This window comes from Hemicordylus capensis, chromosome 11, assembly GCF_027244095.1.
Source record: "Hemicordylus capensis ecotype Gifberg chromosome 11, rHemCap1.1.pri, whole genome shotgun sequence".
In the NCBI taxonomy this organism is placed as follows: domain Eukaryota; kingdom Metazoa; phylum Chordata; class Lepidosauria; order Squamata; family Cordylidae; genus Hemicordylus; species Hemicordylus capensis.
In genome coordinates, this window is record NC_069667.1 from 16,239,397 (window position 1) to 16,263,178 (window position 23,782).

Genomic DNA, 23,782 nt, shown 5'->3' on the forward strand with positions numbered 1-23,782 from the left:
TAGGGAAGTTGTGTGTTTGCAAGTATTAAGGTAGAAGGAGAGGAGAGTGTGGGAGGTAGGAGCTGGGTAGGATTGGCACAGCCAACCCACATTCTGTCCCTAGAATTTTATTGAGGTTGAATGAAAAGCCAACCTATTCCTGGCTCCCGCACGATCGCTCTCCCCTTCTCCTACTTAGATCACTCTCCCCTCCTCCTTCCCCATTCAGATCTCTCCAGATCTCTCTCCCCTCCTTTTACCAAGATCACTTTCTCCTCCTCCTACCCAGTTCACTCCAGATCGCTCCAGATCACTCCAGTTCGCTCTTTCCTCCTCCTACCCAGTTCACTCCAGATAGCTCCAGATCATTCTCCTCTCCTCTTACTCAGTTCACTCCAGAGGATGGATCTTCAGAGGGTGAGGAAATTTCTGTTTGTCTTTTCTTCTTATTCTACTACAGTGAAAAAGTTTCATACTGGAAAGCATTATTTAAACATCAAGATGTTAAACATTTAAACATCTCCCAGGCTTGTGGTGCTGGGGGACTTCAGTGTCCACTATGGGACCAATTTGGCTGGGGCGGCTCAGGAGTTCATAGCGGCCATGACAACTATCCCAAAGGGTCTTGGGACGGATGCACATTGCAGGTCACATACTTTATTTGGTCTTTTACTCTGATCATGCTGGTGTTCTGTGGGTGGGGACTCCTGTGATTTCCCCATTGTCATGGACAGACCACCATCTGGTTAAGGTTGGACTCACAGTCACACCCCACCTTCGTAGGGGTGAGGGGCCCATTGGAATGGTCCGCCCAAGAAGGTTATTGGATCCAATAGGGTTCCAAGAAGCCTTGCAGGGATTTCATGTTGGCTCTGCCAGTGATCCTGTTGATGCCCTGGTGGAGAACTGGAACAGCAAGCTCACCAGGGCAGTAGACATGATCGCACCTAAGCGTCCTCTCTGACCCACTTCAAAATTGTCCCCTTGGTATACGGAAGAACTACGGGGGCTGAAACGGTGAGGTAGACGACTGGAATGCAAGTGGAGGAAGACTCGACTTGAATCTGACAGTTTACAACATAGAGCACATTTGAAGATCTATGCTCTGGCAATACGGGAGGCAAAGAAGCGATTCTTTTTGGTCCGTTTTGCATCCACAAGTTCACGTCTGGCGGAGTTGTCCAGGGTTATGAAAGGGCTAGTCCTCCCTTGAATCAGAATTTGGAACCATCTCCTCCCTTGAATCAGAATTTGGAACCATCTATTACCTGCTGTGATGTGTTTAATGATTTCTTTGTGGATAAAATCTCTCATATTCAGGCTGACTTGGATTCAAACTCCACAATTACTGCAGTGTCTGAATCAGAGGTGTCCAGCAACAACTCCTATGTGGTTAGGCTGTGACTTGTGAGGATGTGGACAAGCTGCTTGGAGCGATGCGGCCTACCACCTGTTCTCTTGACCCTTGCCTGATGTGGCTAATACTATCTGGCAGGAAGGTTGTTGTAGAAGGCCTGGTAGAGATAATAAATGCTTCTCTGAGGGAGGGCAGTATGCCTCCTTGTCTTAAGGAGGCAATTAGTAGACCACTACTGAAGAAGCCTGCCCTGGATTCCTCAGAGTTGAGCAACTATAGGCCTGTCTCCAACCTTCCATGGCTGGGCAAGGTAATTGAGAGGGTTGTGGCCTCCCAGCTCCAGACAGTCTTTGAGGAAACTGATTATCTTGACCCATTTCAGGCTGGCTTTCGGGTGGGCTGTGGGGTGGAGACTGCCTTGGTCGGCCTGATGGATGATCTCCAATTGGGAATAGACAGGAAGTGTGACTCTGTTGGTCCTTTTGGACCTCTCGGTGGCTTTTGATATTATCAATCATAGTATCCTTCTGGAGTGTCTGAAGGGGTTGGGAGTGGGAGGCACTGCTTTGTGGTGGTTCCACTCCTATGTCTTGGACAGATTCCAGATGGTGTCTCTTGGGGACTGTTGTTCTTCAAAAATGGAACTCCGATATGGTGTCCTTCAGGGCTCCGTATTGTCTCCGATGTTGTTTAACATATACATGAAACCGCTGGGAGAGATCATCAGGAGATTTGGTGCAGAGTGTTATCAGTATGCTGATGACTCCCAAATCTATTTCTCCATGTCAACATCATCGGGAGAGGGCATAACCTCCCTAAATGCCTGTCTGGAGTCAGTAATGGGCTGGATGAGGGATAACAAACTGAGTCTGAAACCAGATAAGACGGAGGTACTCATTGTGCGAGGTCGGAACTCGGGAGATGATTTTTATCTGCCTGTTCTGGATGGGGTCACACTTCCCCAGAAGGAACAGGTACTCAGTCTGGGCATGCTCCTGGACACAAAACTCTCCCTGGTGTCCCAGGTTGAGGAAGTGGCCAGAGGTGCCTTTTATCAGCTTCGGCTGATACGTCAGCTGCGTCTGTTCTGAGATAAATGATCTCAGAACAGTAGTACATCGGTTGGTCACCTCCAGACTTGACTACTGCAATGCGCTCTATGTGGGGCTGCCTTTGTACATAATCCAGAAACTGCAGTTGGTCCAGAATGTAGCGGCCAGATTGGTCTCTGGGTCATCTCGGAGAGACCATATCACTCCTATCTTAAAACATCTACACTGGCTGCTGGTAATTTCCGGGCAGAGTACAAGGTTTTGATTATAACCATAAAGCCCTAAACAGCTTGGGCCCTGGGTAGTTAAGAGAATGTCTTCTTCACTATGAACCACACAGCCCATTGAGATCATCTGGAGAGGTTTGTCTGCAGTTGCCACCAGCTTGTCTGGTGGCTACTTGGGGACGGGCCTTCTCCATTGCTGCCCCGAGGCTTTGGAACACACTTTCTGCTGAAATAAGAGCCTCCCCATCTCTTACAACGTTTAAAAGAGCAGTCAAGAAGCATTGGTTCACCCAGGCTTTTAATTAGATACTGTTTTAATAGTGTTTTAATAGTTTTAACTTTTTAATTTTAATTGTTGAAATGTTTTAATCTTTCATTGGCTGTTTTTATTGTTTTGTAAACTGCCCAGAGAACTTGCGTTTTGGGTGGTATAGAAATGTATTAAACAAACAAACAAACAAACAAACAAACAAAAATTAAATAAAATTAAAAAGCCACCCCATTGAATTTTACAAGAGGAATTGCAAGCTTTCCAGTGGTAGACTCACTCAGGAGGAGTTTTAAATAATGTTTTATGGAGAAATATCACTTTGTGGTATGATTTCCCTCTAATGCATTTGGGCCCATCCTACTGATGGGCTCCCAAATGCAGAAACTGAGGAGCAATCTTTCTTTCTTTCTTTCTTTCTTTCTTTCTTTCTTTCTTTCTTTCTTTCTTTCTTTCTTTCTTTCTTTCTTTCTTTTGAAGTGTCTGTATTAGAAGCACATTTAGAAGGATGAGTGACTAGGGGTGGATTATAGAGAGATATTGACCTAGTGGGGTGACACTTTTATTGTGTGCAAAGTATTGAGCGTGTGAGAGCAAACTTCCAGAGAAAAACACACACAGCATTGATCCTACGGCAGTGACATTTAGCACCTTCCACAACCTTTAAGATGGGTACATGTTGGTGTTGACCCTGTTGAGCAATAGGATCATAAAGAGAGAGAAAGTGATGGTGCTTAGATGGTGTGCCACTTCTGGCAAAAGGTATTGAAGTGCAAATCACTGATGGCTAATGTGTGCTAGAACAGAGAAGGCGGAAAAGCTTTTGGCAGGGACTCTGAGGAAGGCGTGTTTGTTATTCCTAACACATTATCAGCTGGAAGGCAGAGTCTGAGGAATGCCACTCTAGGCCTGTTTCCCATAGGAAAGGTTCAGTGCTATCGGGGAGTCAGCTTCAGCCTGGGCACAGATGTCTCAGGCTTGATCCTTGAAAGAGTGTAAAGATTTGAGAAAGGTTTGGAGAGGGGAGGAGGTGGGGGATGTCTCAAGGGCAGTGCTGCCAAGGGGGCTTGGTGCGGGGCGGTCTCTGTAACAAAAGTCTGAGTGTACAATGAATGCTAAAATGCTCGCTCAGGGATGGTGGGAAAGGATTTGCCACTTGGAAATAAAGTGAAGGGTTGCCATCCATCAGGGTCCTACTGGGTGGGCCAGAAGTCATCCAGCACCCACTGCAGACTGGAGGGATTGTGCATCCCCGTGACCTTCTTTGCAAGCCAAGAAAATAGGCTCATTCACACAATCAGTAATTGGGTAAGACAAGTGCACACTCCCGTTTTGTGATTGCGTGCTCGTAAAAGGCAAGGTAGGAGGTGGGGGAAGTGATCATATGTGAGGCTCCCTCTGGGTTAGGAAGGCTGTTCCTCCTAACTCATTAAACAGCTGGGTAGGACAGAGCCCTCCTACCCAGCAGGGGCCTCGCAGACGATCACTTCCCCCACTTCCTGCCTTGCATTTTACTTGCACATGACAGCAAAATGGGAATGCCCACAGCTCCCATACATGGGTAGGATGCTTGCCCTACCTAATTACTGATCATGTGAACAAGACTAGTGTGTGTTTGATTCTGAGTTTAACATGCTGCTTCGGGATTCTGTGATAAGGAACAGAAGGCAGACAAGTCTGTTTGGAGCTGGCGTGATTCTGCCAGGGACAGCTTCCAGGAAAGATGACTGGTCCCTGGCACAGAGGAAGAGTTGGGGAGTGTATACAGTCTGGAATAACTGTGCTGCCTCCGAGGGGAAGTGCAACTCCCCACCCAGCCCATCTGTGTAAACACCACCATGCAGCCTTCGAATCTATGATCAGGATGAAAGCATTGATTTCCCTTTCTCTCTCCTTCACAGGCAGCCTTCCAACAGGCACCCAGCAGGGAAGTTAAACAACTGCAGCTTGAACGGATGAGATTGCTTTCTTGGAAAGCAGCCTGAGTTTGTGTACCAGCTCCCAGATGACAACAATGGGTTGACATGAATTGGCCCCCTGATTACCATATTTAATACTAATTACGTGGCAAATCTCCCTACCAGCAGTAGAGACTTTCTGGAAGAGAAATCCTTCATTCATCTGTTGCTGATGCCTTGGCTCTCGGATGTTTTCCCAAAGCACAGGATGAAAAGATGGGATGGATAATGACGCAGAGCCGATGGTCCATCATTCCTGTTTAGCAGCAACCCTGGCCCTGGGATGTTTGGTTCCTTTACCACTGTTCCACTGGACAAGATTCCAAGGCTGCTGCTGCTGCTCCTCCTTCTGGAACACATTGCCCTGTGTAACAAAGATGTGCTTTCTGTTGGAGCTAGGACCCTGGCAGCATCAGCTCTCAGCTGCAATGTCTCATAGTGACCACTGGGGTTTTTTCGGGTCATGGATAAAAGTGCTGCACTCCTCCCTTCTTTGTTCTTCCAGTGTTAGTCTCCATTACGTCTCTCCAGAGATGGCTGTTTGTTTTAGTCTCTCTCCCCTTTCATCTTTAAGCTCAGCTTTCCTATCCTTTTGTAACTTCTACATAAATCCTTGTAGTTCTTCAATACTAAAGAACTGTCTCCAGACCTCTTGCTTGGCTGAATTCTCCCCAAACTGGCTTTGCTCTGCTAATGGGAGTTGAACTGCCATTCTTCTCCTACACGTTCTAGATGATGCCAGTTGTGGGTGTTCAGAGAGAATGGGGGTCCTTGGAGACCATCTAGTCCAACCCCCTGCTCGATGTAGAAAATCCAGAGCTAGAGTGTCCCCCACTCCCGGCTCTATACTGGCAACCTGAAAATCCACATGATACGACCGGAAACTATTTAGTGGGCACTTGCTTGTTCTCCTATCTCACTTTTAGCCCGGGTTCCAAATCAGGTCTACCTGGGGGAGGAGCAATGGGACTGGGAGCCCCGCTGCGGCACATGACCAGCCCTACCTGGGGTAGTCCTGTCCTATACCCGTAGGGCTGGTGGCGTGAATAACCTTTAACTATACAAGACCTCAGTTTCTTTGCTTGCAAAGTAATCTGGAGATGCCTTGCTTTGAAATATATACAGTAGAATTAAAAGTAATGATTTGTGCATTTATGGCATCCTGCTGGGGTGAAGCTAGGGGAGACGGGGCCCATGTTCACCCCTCTCTTGAGATCCCCCTCAGAGTTAGGGAGATAATGAAGAAAATAGGGAGGGATGGAGCTGGGGGGCCCCCAGGAGAACCTCAGAGGTTCTTTGAATCCATCCGCTCAATTATTGCTAGACCCCTGTGTCCTGCCTTTTCATTTCAATAACAAAGTTCTCAAGGCAGCTAACATATGAAATGAAAAACAAAAATAACCATACCACAATTTTAAAAACACAAGAAAAACGGTGAATTGAACCTACTGTTTAGCCTTCACGTGTAGCAACTTGGTAAGGTATCCTCATGTCCTAATCCTAATGGTCTGTATGTGGGAAGTTTGGTTTCTATTGACTGGGAATAGTCTTCTTCTCTTTCTTTTTTAATTGAACATCTTTACATGGCGGGTGAAAAGCCCCAGCCCACTTTGAACATGTGTCTGTTTCTGGCTGAGGCCTTAGTTTGTCTACCATCCCCGGCAGATTTGCTCTATGTTAGCAGCATGGAAGGAGCTTATCCTCACTAGAGGCAAGGAGCTGCAGAGAGTTTTGATTTTCTCCACCTTTTGTGAGCTGGAGATCTGGTAGAACAGCTGTCGAGCCTGCTTTTTACATGGGATGCTGGGCATTTACATCCACCCGTTGGGCAGCATGAAGATGTCTCAAGCAACCCTGGCAGTCTGGAAAAACAGCCAAGCCTGGAGCCTTTCTCTGCCATCTTGTTCCTTCCCCAGCTGAGCTCTTTTCATGCGGAAGCCGTGCAGGTGGATGCTGCTTGCAGCAAAGTGTCCAGATCCGGCTCTCTCACCCTCCAATTGCTTCTGCCATTCTTTGCAAGGAGAAGACAGGAATAATTCATCTGCACCCTAAAGAAGGGTGGTGGTGGGTAGAGTCTGGGACACCCACTGGGTGTGACTGAATGGGAAGCCTGTGTGCAGGGAGGCTGAGATACTGAGTGACTCACTGCAAAAGCAGCAGGATTTGAATGGCGGAGCTTAATTGGCTCCCGGAAAGTTTCAGAGCGAAGCATGCCCCAGCTGTGAATGTGGGCATTGGCAGAGAACACATTCCTATCTTAATGAGTCCAGGGGCAAAGTGCTCATTCAAGGCAAGCAAAATGAACAGAGCTTCCTTCGCATGCAACAGGTGCAGGGAGGAAACCCCCCTCGCTCCCCCCCCCCAGATTTCTCACTCACAGAGTGACATGGCTAGGTCTGGCTGGACTAGGATTCTTAACCTTGTTACACCGATGGAAACCCCCCCCCCGTCCCCCACCCCCAGATCTTAATGTATTCCCCATGAATCATCATCCTATGGGATGCATAAGACTCCAGTAAAAGAGAGAGAAAAAAACAAGGACAGGGCACTTTCTCGACTGCACGCTATCACAGTGTCACGACATATCCCTTAAATGTGCTTCTGCACTGCCTGCTCTGTCCCTGTAAGCAACATGCCGTTCACATTTTCGATGCCTTCTTTTGGGTTTTGTTGCTGTGTTGCAGCCCTATAATGTTGCATATGAATCGCAGAAAAATAGCTGCATTCCCCTGTTGTAACTGACAACAGATTTCAACTGCGGTTTGAATTCGGCACACACAACTTTGCAAAGTTTTTTACACCACTTTTTGCATTGTAAGGCTCGCTATCTGGAAACGACCTAGGAGGCCCTCATTTTTCATGGGGGTTACGTTCTCCTCTGCTAACTGAGCAAGAACCACTGCCTTGTCCTTGCCCACCACAACTCTTTCCCTTGGATTCGACACAGGCCAGGCAAGCAACAGGCCAGTTTGGGCTTCCGATGTCCTTGACTTTGTGAACATCAGAGGAGCCTGGCTGCTGGATCAGACCAATGTGGGTCCATCTAGCCCAGCGTCCTGCTCCTTCTGGCAAGCGCTCAAGCAGAATCGATGCCCTCGTGTGCTGCCTCCAGATCGTGTCTCTTGCCTCCAGATACTTGTACTTATCAGTGACAAGACAGATTTTCATGCGGAAAGTTCCTTCTAATTTGCTGTCGCCTGCTTGACACAATCTTGGCTTTGTGGCTTGACTCCTTCCACAGGAGAAAGGCAGACTGACCCTGCAGCGGCTGTCTCTCACCAGTTGCTGGTTCTTGACTGTGAAGGGGGAGTCAGATTTGGGGGCCCAGCATTGAAAAAGATGAAAGGAGGCTGTTGCAGCCTGATTTCCACTGCCAATGGGCTTCTTTCAGATAGAGATAGAGATACACACACATATAAATGGGGTAATGACTTGACTAGCAAGCCAGAGGTTGCCAGTTCGAATTCCTGCTGGTATGTTAAACACCTATATAGGGCAGCAGTGATATAGGACAATGCTGAAAGGCATCATCTCATACTGCGCGGGAGGCGGCAATGGTCAACCCCTCCTGTATTCTACCAAAGACAACCACGGGGCTCTGTGAGCGCCAGGAGTTGACACCGACCCGACAGCACACTTTACATATATATACATTATATATAATCCATCGGTTTGCTATATTTACACTCTCCTTTCTAGTCAAGACTGGCTCTCAAAGCAGCTTCCACATCAAATCCATAATTTTACTATTAAAATTAAAGATACAAGAGGCAAAGTAGAGATTTTTAGCATATGTTCCTAGGATGTTGCCTTATACCGAGTCAGACCATCGGCCCATCTGACTCAGGATTGTCTACTCAGACTGGCAGCAGTTGTGCAGGGTTTCAGGTAGGGGTCTTTTGTAACCCTATCACAACGCCAAATGGAATCTCTCCCTCCCTCTCTTCCCTCCTCCCCCTCCCTCTCCTCCCTCCCTCCCCCTCTCCCCCTCTCTCTAGCTCCCCTCCCTCTCTCTCTATATAAAGTGTGTGTGTGTGTGTGTGAGAGTGTGAGTGTGACACACCATAATGCCAGCTGGAATCCCTCTCCCCCCCCCACCTATTTCATGGTAAAAGCAACTTGTAGGGGAAGTCTCAATAATTCAAACAAAAAGACTGTCCAGGGTGTGTGTGAAGGCTTTTGCCTTATATCAAGACAGACGGCATTCCTCAGCATCCGCTCATGTAATTCCTGAGTAACACACAACCTGACAGCTTCTTAGAACCCATCATCAAACATGGGAAAACAGGGCAGAACTTCAGGCTTCCGGCAGAAGAGGAAATCTGCTTGTATTTCAGGGCAGGGGGTCTCAGGCTTGGGTCCCCAGACATTGTAGGACTACAACTCCCACCATCTCCTGGATGGATGGGGGCCATTGTGGCAGGGAATGATGGGTGTTGTAGTCCAACAATATCTTGGGATTCATGGTTGAGAACCCCTGTTTTAGGGCACATGTGGGGGGAGGAAGGGCAGTGTTGATGCTGGCGTGTGATGCTGAAATTTGAACATGCAACTTGGTCAGTGATGCTGCTTGAGAATTTGATGGGAGAAAAATAATGAAATGGGATGCAAACCTGTTCTTCTTATTACTCCAGATGCAGGTATCTTCTGCTCTGAGAACTAACCTTGACCACCAAGAGGTTCTGCTTCCTCTTCTAAGATACTTGATGACTCTTTTTAAAAAATAAGTAAATAAATAAATACCTGGGCTAGATTCCCAACACATTGTTGGATGTTGGTGGGCTGGACATGTATTCTGGCAGACTGTTTCTTGTGCAATAGATCTTGTGCATTCCTGATCGAAGCATGTCCTAGCTCAGATATGATATCATCACCTACAGCCAAGTAGAAACAGGGGCTCCTGCTGCCCCCCTGCCGAACAGTCCCCTCCACTCCAGCTCTGGGGGTGTATCGATTAACTTTCACATGCATCTCCTAGTCCTGCAACTCAGTTGCAATCACAAAAAGAGAAAAGGGGGATAAGGGAGCAATATATTAGATTCTCAGTCATGGTATCAAAGGATTTATTTGTCTCAGAGTATATTTAAAGATCAGTAGAAAGCCTCGGGCATTTGTCAGTCAAATGAACTTGGGAAATTGCCGCTGCTTTACATCCTCTCTCTCTGTTTCGTGGGGGGATCTAGAAAGGGGAGGATTTGGCTTGACCCTCTGAAAATAGCTGCATCTTTTGGGAATGTATGGAGAGTAGGAAGGGGCTGTGTGAAATCTCACTGAGGTGACCTCATTTCACTGAGGTGCTCATGAGGCCAAAGCACATACAGAGCTGGCCATGAGCAAACCCCATATTCCACCCCCAACTCTCACTGTGGGCTGCTGGAATCAAAGAAGCTGCTATTATAGCTCACATTTGAATGACCCTCAGTTGCGGGGGCCAGGATTTTGGGAGATGATGCCCAGGTGGAACCCTGAGTGAAAGAGTCCTGGAACACAGGAATGTCGGAAGCTGCCTTATACTGAGTCAGACCATTGGCCCATCTAGTTCGGTATTGTCTACACAGACTGGCAGTGGCTTCTCCACGGTCACAGGCAGTAATCTCTCAGCCCTATTTTGGAGACGCCAGGGAGGGAACTTGGAACCTTCTGCATGCAAGCAAGCAGGCGCTCTTTGCAGAGTGGCCCCATCCCCTATGGGGAATAGCTTACACTGCTGAATGTAGTCTCCCATTCAAATTCAAACCAGGGTAGACCCTGCTTAGCAAAGGGGACAATTCATGTCTGCTGCCACAAGACCAGCTCTCCTCCCCTAGGGACCTACCAGAATCCATTGGCAAGTTCCATCAGAACTTGAAGATGCAGCTATTGTTGGACTGCCATGCCTGCAAGATGTCTTTGAGGTCATTCACACAATCAAAAACTGTGTTCTACCCAGGTTTGGGAACTGTGTGTACTACCAATTTTTGATTGTGTGGAAGCAAGGTTAGAGGAAAACCTGGGTAGAAGTGACTGTGTGGAAGCAAGGTAGGAGAAAAAGCTACCCAGGTTTTCCTCTAACCTTGCTTCCACACAATCAAAAATTGGGAGTACACACAGTTCCCAAACCTGGGTAGAACACAGTTTTCGATGGTGTGAATGACCTCTTTATCTTTAAAGCAAAGGCCAGGGTCATCAAAACATGCCTTGCCCACCCCCTCCCCCATGGCCCCCTTCCCAGCATCCATGCAATTCCTATCTCGTTTTGCAGGGTGCGGTGTGAGTAATAAGGTTTTTAAATATTGATGGAGTCTCTGCTCTCTTGCTACACTTTGCTGACAGAGAGGGGTCTCGGGAGGAGCTCCTGTCATCCTTGAAACCATCAGCCATGACAGCAGGCTGGAGAAAACTGCTGCTGGACATTTCTGAGAGATTTGCTCATCCTGCCCCTTTCTGCAAAGGGAACACGCTGTTCTTGACAGGAAGCTCTGGGTGCAATGTAGCTCTGAAGCCACCTCCTGGTTGGCTCTCTGGTGAGGGCACATGAGAGGGGTGAGAAAAGCCCAAGAGAAATTTCGCTCACAGCCATGACAGCCTTTCACGAGGATCTGACAAAGGAGGACAGTTTGACACCCACCTGGCTTTCACCTCTGGCAGAATGCAGGGACCACAATATCCTTAATTTCACATATTAGCAAAATAATGCTCAGGATCATCCAACACAGGTTAGAGCCCTACGTGGAAAGGGAAATGCTGGATGTTCAAGCTGGTTTCTGAGGAACAAGAGACATCATTGCTGATGCACACTGGATAATTGAAAAAGCCAAAGAATACCAAAAAGAAGTCAATATGTGCTTTACAGAAAAGCCTTCGATTGCATCGACCATGTCAAGTTGTGGAATATCCTTAGGAAAATGGGCATCCCAGACCATCTCATTGTTCTCATGAGAAACCTATACACAAGACAGGAAGCCACAGTCCAGACAGAACATGGTGAAATAGTCTGGTTCCAGACTGGCAAAGGAGTAAGACAAGGCTGTATACTTTCTCCTTATTTATTCATCTTATATGCTGAACATATACAGAGAGAGGCTGGATTGGAAGAAGATGAGCATGGTTTTAAAGTTGGAGGAAGAAACATCAATAACCTGTGCTACGCTGATGACACCACTCTGATAGCTGAGAATGTAGATGATCTGCAAGCTCTAGTAATGAAAGTCAAGGAGCACAGTGAAAAAATGGGACTACAATAAATGTAAAGAAGACTAAACTAATGACAACGGGTACAGCAACCAGCCTCAGAACTGATAATGAAGACATTGAAATGGTGGATAGTTTCTGCCTTTTAAGATCAACCATCAACAGTCAAGGGTCCAGCAGTCAAGAAATATGCCGCAGACTACAACTTACTTGGTAGGGTTGCAATGAAGGCTTGGAAAGGATATTTAGATGCTGTGACGTGTCTACACCTACAACAATTAGAATCATTCGGACAATGGTTTTTCCCATGACACTCTATGCATGCGAAAGCTGGGCATTGAAGAAGCAAGATAGGAAAAGCATTGACGCTTTTGAACTTTGGTGCTGGAGAAGACTTTTCAGGATACCACGGACAGCTAGGAAAACAAACAAATGGATCCTAGAACAAATCAATCCAGAATTTTCACAAATGACCAGGCTCAAACTATCATACTTTGGACACATTATGCAAAAACTCAGCTCCCTTGAGAAGTCCATCATGCTGGGAAAAGTTGAAGGAAAGAGAAGAAGAGGACGACCAGCAGCAAGGTGGATGGACTCGATTATGACAGCAATGAATGAACCACTGAGAGACATTAAAGGCCAAGTGGAAGACAAATCATCCTGGAGAGAATCTATCTATGTGGTCGCTAAGAATTGACACTGACTGGATGGCATTTAATCAACCAACCAACCAACTTTCACCTGCTAGAGGTTATTGTTGACTACAATTCCCATAATCCCCAGCAAAAGACCATTGGGGATGATGGTAGCTGTAGTCAACAATATCTGGAAATCCCTGTTACGGGGAACTCTGTTGGCAGGGATTGCTTTGCATACTTCTGCATGCAAAGCCAATGCTGTGCCTCCAACTCCACAAGCTGCACCCCAAGTTTCAGCTAACTTCAGTGAGAAACCATCAGCATTTTTTCTTTCCAACTGCCAGTTGTTCTCTCACACCAGCATACCATTTCCTCCTTCCCCCAGCTGGAGAGAGGTCCCTTCTCCCACCTATGGTGGGTATCTCTTTCCAAACCACAGAGAGAGTGCCAAACATAAAGAAACCATCTTCTAACCATTGACAAAACACCAAGCAATCATCCCGGACTATTAAGCAGCAATTTGCCTAACGAAGGATGGGTTCTTCTGGCACTGGCAGTATACTTCCTGGAAGCTTGAGCAGCTTGTCACAGAACGTCTGGAGAGAAAGGATATTTATTAGCCCATAAATGCAGTCTTCAAGCTCTCCTCAACTGTAAATTATTTACCAATAAACAAATTAAGTTATTACAAGCCCTTAAATAATAAATGGTTACTGAGGTGGCTGCATGCAAACAACTATCTGATCAGAACAGAGCACTAAAGAGTCACAGGGAAGAAGAAGCTGCTTGCCCATTGATAGGAACACAGGAAGCTGCCATATACTGAGTCAGACCATTGGTGGGTCTAGCTCAGTATTGTCTTCACAGACTGGCAGCGGCTTCTCCAAGGCTGCAGGCAGGAATCTCTCTCAGCCCTATCTTGGAGATGCTGCCAGGGAAGGAACTTGGAACCTTATCTATCTGTCTGTCTATCTATCTATCTATCTATCTGATTTATATACCACATTATTTATATACTGCATTGTTTATTTAATTTATATAAAATTATTTATTGGATTTAATACTGCAGGGGTGAGCAAACTTGGACCTCCAGCTGTTTTTGAACTACAACTCCCATCAGCCCCTGCCACAATTTAAAGTTTGCCCACCCCTGAACTAGTGCAGGGGTTCTCAGCCTTGGGTCCCCAGCTGTCACTGGACTAAAGTTCAAATCATCCCCACTCACAATGGAAGGCCATCGTGGCTGGGGATCATGGGAGCTGTAGTCCTACACCAGCTGGGGACCCAAGGCTGAGAATCCTTGTGCTAGTGCCTCTCTTTGGCCAACAGCCCCCCCCCCCCAAGTTGCTTGCAATTATTAAAATACAATTCAAACTAAATAAGCAGCAATACCAGTGACAAAAGGCAGCTCCAAATAAAAACATTCCAAGGTGGGGGAAGGAAGATTTGTAAAAATCTGGATAGATCAAAGTGGTCAGATCAGGAGTTCCCAAATTGTGGTCCTCCAGATGTTGCTGAACTACAACTCCCATCATCCCCAACCTCTGGGTTATTATTTATTTATTACATTTATATCCTGCTCTTCCTCTAGGGAGCCCAGAGTGGTGTACATGGTCCTAGCTATCTTCACAACAACCCTGTGAGGTAGGTTAGGCTGAGAGATACATGACTGGCCCAGAGTCACCTAATGAGTTTCATGGCTGAATGGGGATTTGAACTCAGGTCTCCCCGTCTTAGTCCAACACTGCACCACACCACATTGGCTCCCTGGTTAGATCAAAGCAGTCCTCAAAAGCTGCCACAAAGAAATGAAAGGTAAAGGTAAAGGGTGCTGTGGAGTTGGTGTCGACTCCCGACGACCACAGAGCCCTGTGGTTTTCCTGGTAGAATACAGGAGGGGTTTATCATTGCCTTCTCCCGCACAGTATGAGATGATGCCTTTCAGCCTCTTCCTATATCTCTGCTAAATAAAGGATGGGCCAGACATGCCTCCCAAAGGAGGAGTTTCAGAGCTGAGATGCTGCTGCACACCCATCAATCTAACCTCTGACGTTGGTGGGACATGGGACAGAACCGCCTTTGGAGATCTCAGTGGGCAGGCAGGACTCTGGCTGGAGGAGCAAGTGGTCTTCCAGATACCCTGGACCCAAATGATGCTGGGCTTATCAGTGACAACCAGCATCTGGAATTGCTCTGGGAGCTAACGGAGATGGAGTATTATTGGTCGGAATAATAGGATCGGCTTCTTGCGGTTCTGTCTGGTATGGATAAAGGAGTGCAAAACATGTGCATCCTTCCTGCATCAATTATGAGGAGTAATTTAAATGGTACTTTCAGTTGGCAACATTCGCCACCATTTTAGGGGGGAAGGGGTTCATCCTTTCCAGGTTGCTCTCTTTGCCTGAGACGCCACAATTGCTGCTGCTGCTGCGATGTATATTTCACTGGCCTTCCTGTGTGTCTAACTGCAGCCTGCTCAGGGAAAGCATACAGGAGACCTTTTGCTGGTAGGGGGAAGAAAAGCTCCACCTGGGGACCCCGCTGCCCACTGGCCTATGAACTGATGGGGCTGCTACAGTTGCAGGTAGAGATGTTTTGCTTAACTGTGTTTTCTTTTTCTCTTGCTGAGAGTTTTGATTTGGGCTACGTAGTTTATCATTGGGCCTCTTTAATGGGAATTGCGAAGTGGATTGCTTCATGTGAGCCTAATGCTGATGCTATTGGTATTGGATATTATTCACGGACCCTCTGGTATCTTGTTTCATGCCTATTTAAATGTTGGCTGATGTTTAACACTCCATTCGGAACTCGTTTAAAGAGCTGTTAATGTTATCCGGCAAAGTATAATTATCGGATCAATGTGTCCTTTCACTAGTGAGATGTTCTGTTGTCTTATTTGGATTGCTGTCCTGTTTTGTTGCTTGTGAACAGATTTGAGCACAATCTATTATGGGTAATGCCATATCTAATGTACTGACTATGACTCCCTAATCCAGCATTCTGTTTTGTAACAGCAGCCAAGGCGGGGCATGAAGGTGGCAATAGTCCGTGCCTATCAAATTGGAGGTAAACTGTCTATGAATATGGAGGCTTTACTTAGCTTTGTTAGCTAGCCTCAGTAGTAGGCGTATTCTCCATGTGTTTGTCAGGATGGAAGCATGCTGGTCCTGCAGTTGTTATGCCCGTTTAGCATTGCCATCTCCCGCGCAGTATGAGATGATGCCTATCAGCATCTTCCTCTATCGCTGCTGCCCAAAATAGGTGTTTCCTATAGTCTGGGAAACATACCAGCGGGGATTTGAACCGGCAACCTCTTGTTCCCTAGGCAAGTTACCTCCCCGCTGCACCGTTAGGTGGCTGGTCTTGCAGTTGCAGTAGTGAGTGTGAATTGTCGCCTCTGAAACTACCAAAATAAATATTTGTATACCACTTTTTGACAAAAGTTTCCAATGCAGTTTACATAAAGAGAGAGAAAGAAAGAGATGGACCCCTGACCTGTCCCCAAAGGGCTCACAATCTAAAAAACTACACATAAGATAGACACCAGTAACAGCCGCTGGAGGGATGCTGTGCTGGGGACGGACAGGGCCAGTTTCTCTCCCCCTGCTAAATAAAGACAAAGGTCAAGGTAAAGTGTGCTGTCAAGTTGATTTCGACTCCTGGCGTACAGAAGGGGTTTACCATTGCCACCTCCTGCGCAGTATGAGGTGATGCCTTCCAGCACCTTCCTATATTGCTGCGGCCCGATATAGGTGCTTCCCATAGCCTGGGAAACATACCAGCGGGGATTTGAACTGGTAACCTTCGGCTTGTTTGTCAAGCATTTCTCCTCTGCACCACTTAAAAAAGACGCCTCTTTGCCCTGAGCAGGGACATAGATGCCTTCCCTTTTCTACGGAGTCAGGCCCATAGCTTGGTGGGGGGCAGCTAGGGGGATCTGCTCCTCAATTTATCTCTCCCCCCCCTCATTTTTAAAAATCTTTTTTACAGATAAGCATAAGTGCCCCAGGCTGGAACCTGTCTGGCCCCCTACTTCTTTTGCCCCCCCCCCACTATTAGACAGGCTATAGTCACCACACCTGGCTTCCCTTGTAGCTATGTAGGGTGCAGCTATGGGATGCAGCTTTGTTCCAGCCTTGAAATACTGTGGTGGGGAAGATGCACCTGTTGGTTTTCGGTCAGCTCTGCATAAGCAGAGTCCCTGAAGGGGGGGGGGGGGGCGGCTTCTCTTTCCAATAGGCTGGCCAGCAAGAAAATCCACCAGGGCCTTTTCCCCGCACTGTGGGCGACATTCTGTGCAGCCAGGCCGCCCTTCTTAGCAGGAGGCTCCCTCCCTCCTTCAAGGCCGGCTGTGGCTCTTCTTCAGGGGTCGCCCTCTCTTCTCTGGCCAGCTGGTGGCAACCAGACTTGGCCAACAGAGCGCGATCTCGGAAGGCAGAAGGCGGAGCGCCGGCTCTCCGTCCGGGACGAGGCCAGTGAGCAGCTGCAGCCAGCCGGTCAACAGGTGCAGCCTTTTCCTGAGCGGCGACCTGTTGTCGAGTCTGCGGGCTGGAGGGAGGCGCCCCAGAGGCAGCCCCCCTGTTGGGCGCGTCTCCTTCTGGCGTGAGGAGGCGCTCTTGGCCGCGGTGGCCGACGAGGTGCCTTTAAGAGGGGCGGCGGCAAGCCCGAGGAGCGTGGCTGTGGCTGTGGCTCTCCATTCCCCCTCCCGGCCACACACGGGCGCGCCGCCGAGCTAGGACCAGGAGGGAGTTGCGGCAGCCGCCGCCGCTGCTGCTGCTGCCGGCAGGCGGGATGGAGAGCGGGAGGAGGCGGCGGCGGCGCTGCTGCTGGTGGTGGCGGCGGCGGCGGCGGTAGCTGGCGTCGCTCTCGGGAAGCGGCTCCCGGGCGCAGCCTTGACGGGCAGCCTCTCGCTCTTCCGCCTCCCCTGGAGGATGCCTGGCCGGCCCCGCTGGCCGCCCGCCTCTGCCCGGCCGCCTCGACGCCGGCGCCGCTTGTCCCGAGGCTGAGCCGCCCGCGCGCGCTCCGCCCGCGGGCACGTCGGAAGGGGCTCTGCTGCTGGCGCCCGAAGGCGGCGGCGGCGGCGGCGCGGGAGGCGAAGCAGCCCCGGAGCAGCAGCGGGAGGAGGAGGAGAAGGAGGGGGCGAGCCATGGCCGGCAACCCCGCCGGGAGAAGAGGAGCCGCAGCGCCGGGCACCGGCCAGGTAGGTGCAATGCCGGCCGCGGCGGGCGCTCGCCTTCAGGGACGCCCCTGTGTGGAGCCAGCGGGGGCGCGTCGCCTTCCTCGCCTGTCCTTGCGGGGTGCGGAGAGGCGGTGCTGCCAGCCGACACCCGGGCGGGACAGCGCAGCCGGGCCAGAGAGAAGGTCCCTCGAGGGCACGCAGCGGCCGCGGGGAGGAGAGCGAGGCTTCCCCGTCCCGGCTGCCGCTCGCCCGCTCGACTCGGCGGCGCCCAGCGCTCTTTCCTTCCCGTAGACGTGCCTAGGATCGCGCCGCGAGAGTTAGTCGCGACAGCAGGTGGGCTGTCGACAGTGCCGCGACCTTTTCTTGGACACGGGACTGGACCGCAGGCTGCAGTCTGTCCGGCCTTTCCAGCCGGGGCGCTGGTGGCATCGTCGCCTGCCTTCCCAAGCGAAGCGAACTAGTCGGGCGAGGAGGGCGGGCGGGGGACGTTACCCTCCCCCCCGGGGTTCTCGTGGACCCCCCCCCCAGGTCCTGATGGCGCAAGGGAAGTGCCACGTGCCTCGCAGGTTGGGGTGGGGTGGGGGGAGGGAGGGGCAGCAGGACTCCTGAGGGAGGGGCGGGATTTCTTGTAGCCCCCCCGGCCCTTCCTGCAGAAGGCCGACTGGAAGGGCTGGGAGCTGCCCAGGAGGGCTGGCCAGTGGATTGGGCCCATCGTCAACCGGTGTGTTCCTGTGGGCGGACTCCTCTGGCATCCAGACACTTCCCAGGCTGCACCAAGGAGCCTCTGCTGCCTTCTCAGGCCTCACTTTCCGGGCTCTCCGGAGAGTCACGACTGTTTCCACCTGCAAGTCCTCTCTGCTGCTTCGCTTTCCTTTTTTCCTTGCATTAAAAAGCGCAGGGAGGGAGGGGGGGCGGTGGCACAGTGGCGTTTGCTTCTTTCCCCTCTGATCCTGTGTCATGGATTGTTTCTGGGAAGGGGGTCCAGGAACCCCCATGCGAGGCTATTTGGGGAGCTCGAGCTGCGGATCTACAACACTTGACCGGTCTGTCTGCAACACCTTGAAGCTGAAGGCTCAAAGAAGTCGTCTTCTGTTGTGAAAGGAGGAGGCCCTGGCAAATCTCCGTGCCTGGTGTCTTGCTGACCTTTGTATGCCTTTGAATTTCATTTTTTAAGAGCTGGTCTTGTGGTAGCAAGCATGAATCGTCCCCTTTGCTAAGCAGGCTCTGCCCTGGTTTGCATTTGAATGGGAGACTACATGAGTGAGCTCTGTAAGACCTTCCCCCTTCAGGGATGGGACCGCTCTGGGATGAGCACCTGCCTGCTTGCATGCAGAAGGTACCAAGTTGGTACCAAGGAGCCAGTGTGGTGTAGTGGTTAGAGTGCTGGACTAGGACCGGGGAGACCCGAGTTCAAATCCCCATTCAGCCATGATACTAGCTGGGTGACTCTGGGCCGGTCACTTCTCTCTCAGCCTAACCTACTTCACAGGGTTGTTGTGAGGAGAAACGCAAGTATGTAGTACACCGCTCTGGGCTCCTTGGAGGAAGAGCGGGATATAAATGTAAAAAGGAATAAATAAATAAAAATTCTCTCCCTGGCATCTCCAGATGGGGCTGAGAGAGTCTCCTGCCTGCAACCTTGGAGAAGCCGCTGCCAGTCTGTGTAGACAATGCTGAGCTAGATGGACCAAGGGTCTGACTCGGTATACGGCAGCTTCCTATGTCCCTATGTCTTTTCGAGGCAAGTGTCCGGTGCTTGGCAGGAGTGTGTGCTCAAAGTGGGATTGTGATGGGGTGTGTGCATCTAGACCAGGGTTCCTCAACCTTGGCTCCCCAGATGTGACCAGACTACAACTCCCATCATCCCCAGCCACAACAGCCACAGGACTTTCTGGGAACCCAAGGCTGAGAACCCCTGAGCTAGGGAGAGTGGCAGAGCTTAGGCATGGCAGGTCTGAGCACAGCCCTACCTGCCACTGACTAAGGCCTCTTCCACCCTTCCTTTTGACCTGGAAGGAGCCATTCTAATCGTGTTGCTGAGTGATTAATTTCCTGCCATCCAGGAAAGGGACAGGAGGGCATGTTTTTAAGATGCACGTTTTCCGTAGCCCACCCCCAATGCAGCTTAAACATTCTACCAAAACCACAACACACACCTTCTCAGATAATCGTACCAACCTGCACAAAAACAGCAGTGGTTAAAATGGCACCAGTACTGTTAAAGCTTTTATATGTGTAGGTGGAGCAGTTGAGCTCTGCTATCCTCCCTGGTGCAAGCATGAGACTGGGCTGTCTAGTCCAGGCCTGCCAGCTCTGACTGGCAGCAGCTCTCTCTTGGACAGAGAGCGACCTTTCCCAGTCCTCCTCCCTGCTATCTTCTGAGCATCTTTAGAGTGCCAGAGAATGGTGACTTGGGGCAAGCTTCAAAGCTTGTGAAGGCAAGTCCTGCTCCACATCACTAGGGAAAGCAGAGCTTTGAGTGGTTCTTGGGTAGAAAAAGGATGACGCTGCCAGTTGGGGGGGCCTGCAGAGAGATTTATGCAGCTTGGCAGCATGTGGGGGCATTTGGGGAGCCGTGCACCTGCTCAGGAGGCCTGGTTGTTCTCTTGGATGGCCAGCACAATAGCACCATGATGGTGCCTTTCCACAGTCCCTGCGGCAACCTCTCTGTTTTCCTGTAGGTTGTTGCCACTGCATTGATCCAAGTTCCTAAGAGATACAAATGAATGATTGTTCTTTAGATGTTACAGAGCTCTGATTGGTGTAGAGATGTGAGAGTCTAGGAGGTTGTAGGCACCTTGGTGCTTCACTGCTGGAATTGCCACAGGAATGAAGCCGATCTCCATGTGACAGGTGGTGTTCCAGGGACTTTGGCTAGGGACTTTTCTAGCCCTGGAAAAGTGTGGATTTCTGAGTGAGGGACAGGCAGTAGCCGAGTTGGGCATATGGGAGAGACATTTCTAGAGCCCCTAAAGATCCTTCAATAGAAGGTCCCTGTATCTCTTAAGACAGTCTCGCCATCTGGGGAATAAAGACTCGTCACGTAATCAAGAGTGTTCAGCGGGAGATTTGTGCTCGGAATATCAAATCCTGGTGCCAAATGTCTCATGCATGATCTGCAGCAGATAAAGGATTAGACAGAGAGAGACATTCCGCCCCCCTCCAATAACCTTTTCTGTTTTAAAAAGCCATACATGTGGCAAATGGAGATTTGCTCACGTTTGTCCACTGGACCATGTGAGCACAAGACGATTCCCAGGGAATTTGCATAAAGCCATATTTTGGGACGAGATGAACATCGGGGGAGGCAGGAAGATCGCTTCCACAGCCAGCCACAGGTGGTCAGATTATGTTGTCTAGGCACTCCTAAACAAACGGTAATGGCTGGTCCTGTGTTTTGGAGATGGGTCTGCTTTAGTGGCAAAGGGTGCAATTGGAATATGCCAGGCAGGTTGTAGAAACCACACACGTGCATCCAGCAGGGGGCAGTAGCAGGTTCTCCTTGGGAGAATTCCATTGGCTTGCACTGAAGCAGGGAGCTTTTTCTAGTTTTGCTCCAACCGAAGGTGACTGGAGGGGACCGTTTCTCATTACTCAAAGGGATGGAGCCTGGCTTAAGAGGTGGATTCGACTGGCAGCTCCCACCAAATGTGCTGTAGCTGCAGATGGGAAGAAAGCAGCCTTGAGACGTCTCTCCAGCAAGGCGAGAGCCACGGAGTGATTCATCGCTAAGGCAATCGGAGTCAAGATGGAGCGGCAAAGATTTAATCGGCTGGGAGAAGAGAGAGGAAAAGCCCGTTTGGAGTAGATGGAGACCTTGTGGGCAGGAATGTGGACTGCTGCAGGCAAGGGGACAAAGTTCGTTCTGTGAGGTATTCATTTAACCCCCCTGATAGGACAGCAGCAGCTGCTCTGTGCTTGCAGTGTTAGGAGGGAAGTGAATGAAAGTCAGTTGTCTTCTGTGAATGGAAGTCGAAGATCCCAGCAGCTGCCCTTGCTGGTTCGGAACTGGAAGGAGGTGCTGCAGTTCCCACCAGCAAGTGGGGCTCCCTTCGCTTTGGGGTAAGGGTGGGTCCATTGCTCAGTGGTCTGCTTGGCATGCGGAAGATCCCAGGTTCCGTTCTTGGCATCTCCAGCTAAAAGGGGTTCCGTTCTTGGCATCGCCAGCTAAAAAGGGATCCCTGGGAGAGAGCCTTTCATGAGACTTTGGAGAGCTGCCGCAAGTCAGGAGATCATGCCGACTTAACGATGCCACTTGGCATCTACATAGTGTTCAGAGCATGGATGATCTGGATATGCTCCTTCCAGCAACTCTGTAAGGAAGTATTGCTACCCCTGTATTGCAGCTGAGGCTGAGAGGGAGTGGCCTGCTTCAGGATGTGTGGTGAGGTCATTGCAAAGGTGAGATCTGGAAGGGGGAGGTCCTGGTTCACAGCTTGGCTTCTTAGTCCATTGTGTGCTAAAGCATATAAGGCCGTCCAAAAGGATCTGCGTAAGGCCCAGAACTTGGTAGGCTTCGGTGCAGAAAGCTGACCTTTGCAGTCGTTGTGCAATTGGGTTGCAACCTTGGTGTCAGTGAACTCTCCTCTATGGGAGGAGAGTGGGTCTTGTAGTAGCAAGCATGCATTGTACCCTCTGCTAATCAGGATACGCCCTGATTTGTATTTGAATGGGAGACCACATGTGTGAGCACTGTAAGACATTCCTTAGGGAATGGGGCCATAGCTTTGGGAAGAGCAGAAGGTTCCAAGTTCCCTCCCTGGCATCTCCAGATAGGGCTGAGAGATTCCTGCCTGCAACCTTGGAGACGCCGCTGCCGGTCTGTGACCATGTTGAGCTAGATGTACCAGTGGTCTGACTCAATATATGGCAGCTTCCTATGTTCCTACACCTTTCTTTGATCGGATATAGAATCTGTTGACCACATCAATTGTGCCCTGTTCCTTCTTTTATCACTCCTTATCAGCCACTCCATCAGCTTTGCTTGGGATCATTGTCTGGCTAAGAGGCCTATAATTACCTGGGCCTACCGGCTTGGGGGCCACCTAATGGCACAGCGGGGAAATGACTTGACTAGCAAGCCAGAGGTTTCAGGTTCAAATCCCCACTCGTATATTTCCCAGACTAGGGGAAACACCTATATCGGACAGCAGCGATATAGGGAGATGCTGAAAGGCATCATTGCATGGGAGGAGGCAGTGGTAAACCCTGTATTCTACCAAAGACAACCACAGGGCTCTGTGGTCACCAGGAGTTGACACTGACTCCATGGCGCAACCTTATTTGGCCTTCTGAAATATGGGCAATGTTGATCTTCTCCTCCTCCAATTTGGTCCTTTGTGTACAACAAGTCTTACTGAAAATTGTGCCAGGCTTCTTGGAGTTTCAGATGAAGAGTCAATGGAGGCACCACCACCACCACCACCACCAATAATCTAGCCAGGGCAGCTCAACTTTGGCCCTCCTGCAGATGTTGGCCTACAATTCCCATAATCTGTGGCTATTGGCCACTGTGACTGGGGATTATGGGAGTTGTAGTCCAAAAACTGCTGGGGGGCCTTAGTTGAGCAGGCCTGGTCTAGACCAAGAGTTCCAAACCTGTAGTCCTCCAGACATTGCTGGACAACAATGTTGCTTGGATCTAGACCAAGGGTTCCCAATTTGTAGTCCTCCAGATGTTGCTGGACTACCACTCCCATCATTTCCAGCCACAGTAAATTGTAGCTGTGGATTATGGGAGTTGTAGTCTGACCATATCTGGAATAGCTGAGCTTGGGAACTGCTGGTCTAGACTATTCAAATACTGCTTTTCAGCGACAGGATTCTTGAAGTGCCTTATATAAGAAAAGGGACAAGAGAATGTTTCCCTGCCCCAGCAGTCCCACCACCACAGCTCCTGGGACAGTTGTTGTCCCTCTGCTTAACCTCCTAACCGTCTGCTGAATATGGTG

General features: G+C 49.7%; 2 protein-coding genes across 9 annotated transcripts in view; one reads left to right on the forward strand and one right to left on the reverse strand.

Moving 5' to 3' along the window:
• Positions 1-17,384: 17,384 nt before the first annotated feature.
• LOC128335688 (translation initiation factor IF-2-like) overlaps positions 17,385-23,782 on the reverse strand; it is a 68,463-nt gene continuing 62,065 nt past the window's right edge. Inside the window, exon 2 of the mRNA XM_053274340.1 lies at positions 17,385-17,852. Within this exon, the coding sequence (XP_053130315.1) occupies positions 17,385-17,852 (468 nt within the window). The remainder of the gene's footprint in view (positions 17,853-23,782) is intronic.
• HTR2C (5-hydroxytryptamine receptor 2C) overlaps positions 17,712-23,782 on the forward strand; it is a 250,560-nt gene continuing 244,489 nt past the window's right edge. For 6 of the 8 annotated variants that reach the window (XM_053274334.1, XM_053274337.1, XM_053274333.1 and 3 more), the window contains exon 1: positions 17,712-17,852. The gene's annotated coding sequence lies outside the window, so the exon portion shown is untranslated. Of the gene's footprint in view, positions 17,853-21,396; positions 21,704-23,782 lie in introns of those variants that run through there. The other 2 variants (XM_053274335.1, XM_053274338.1) reach the window with 1 other exon arrangement.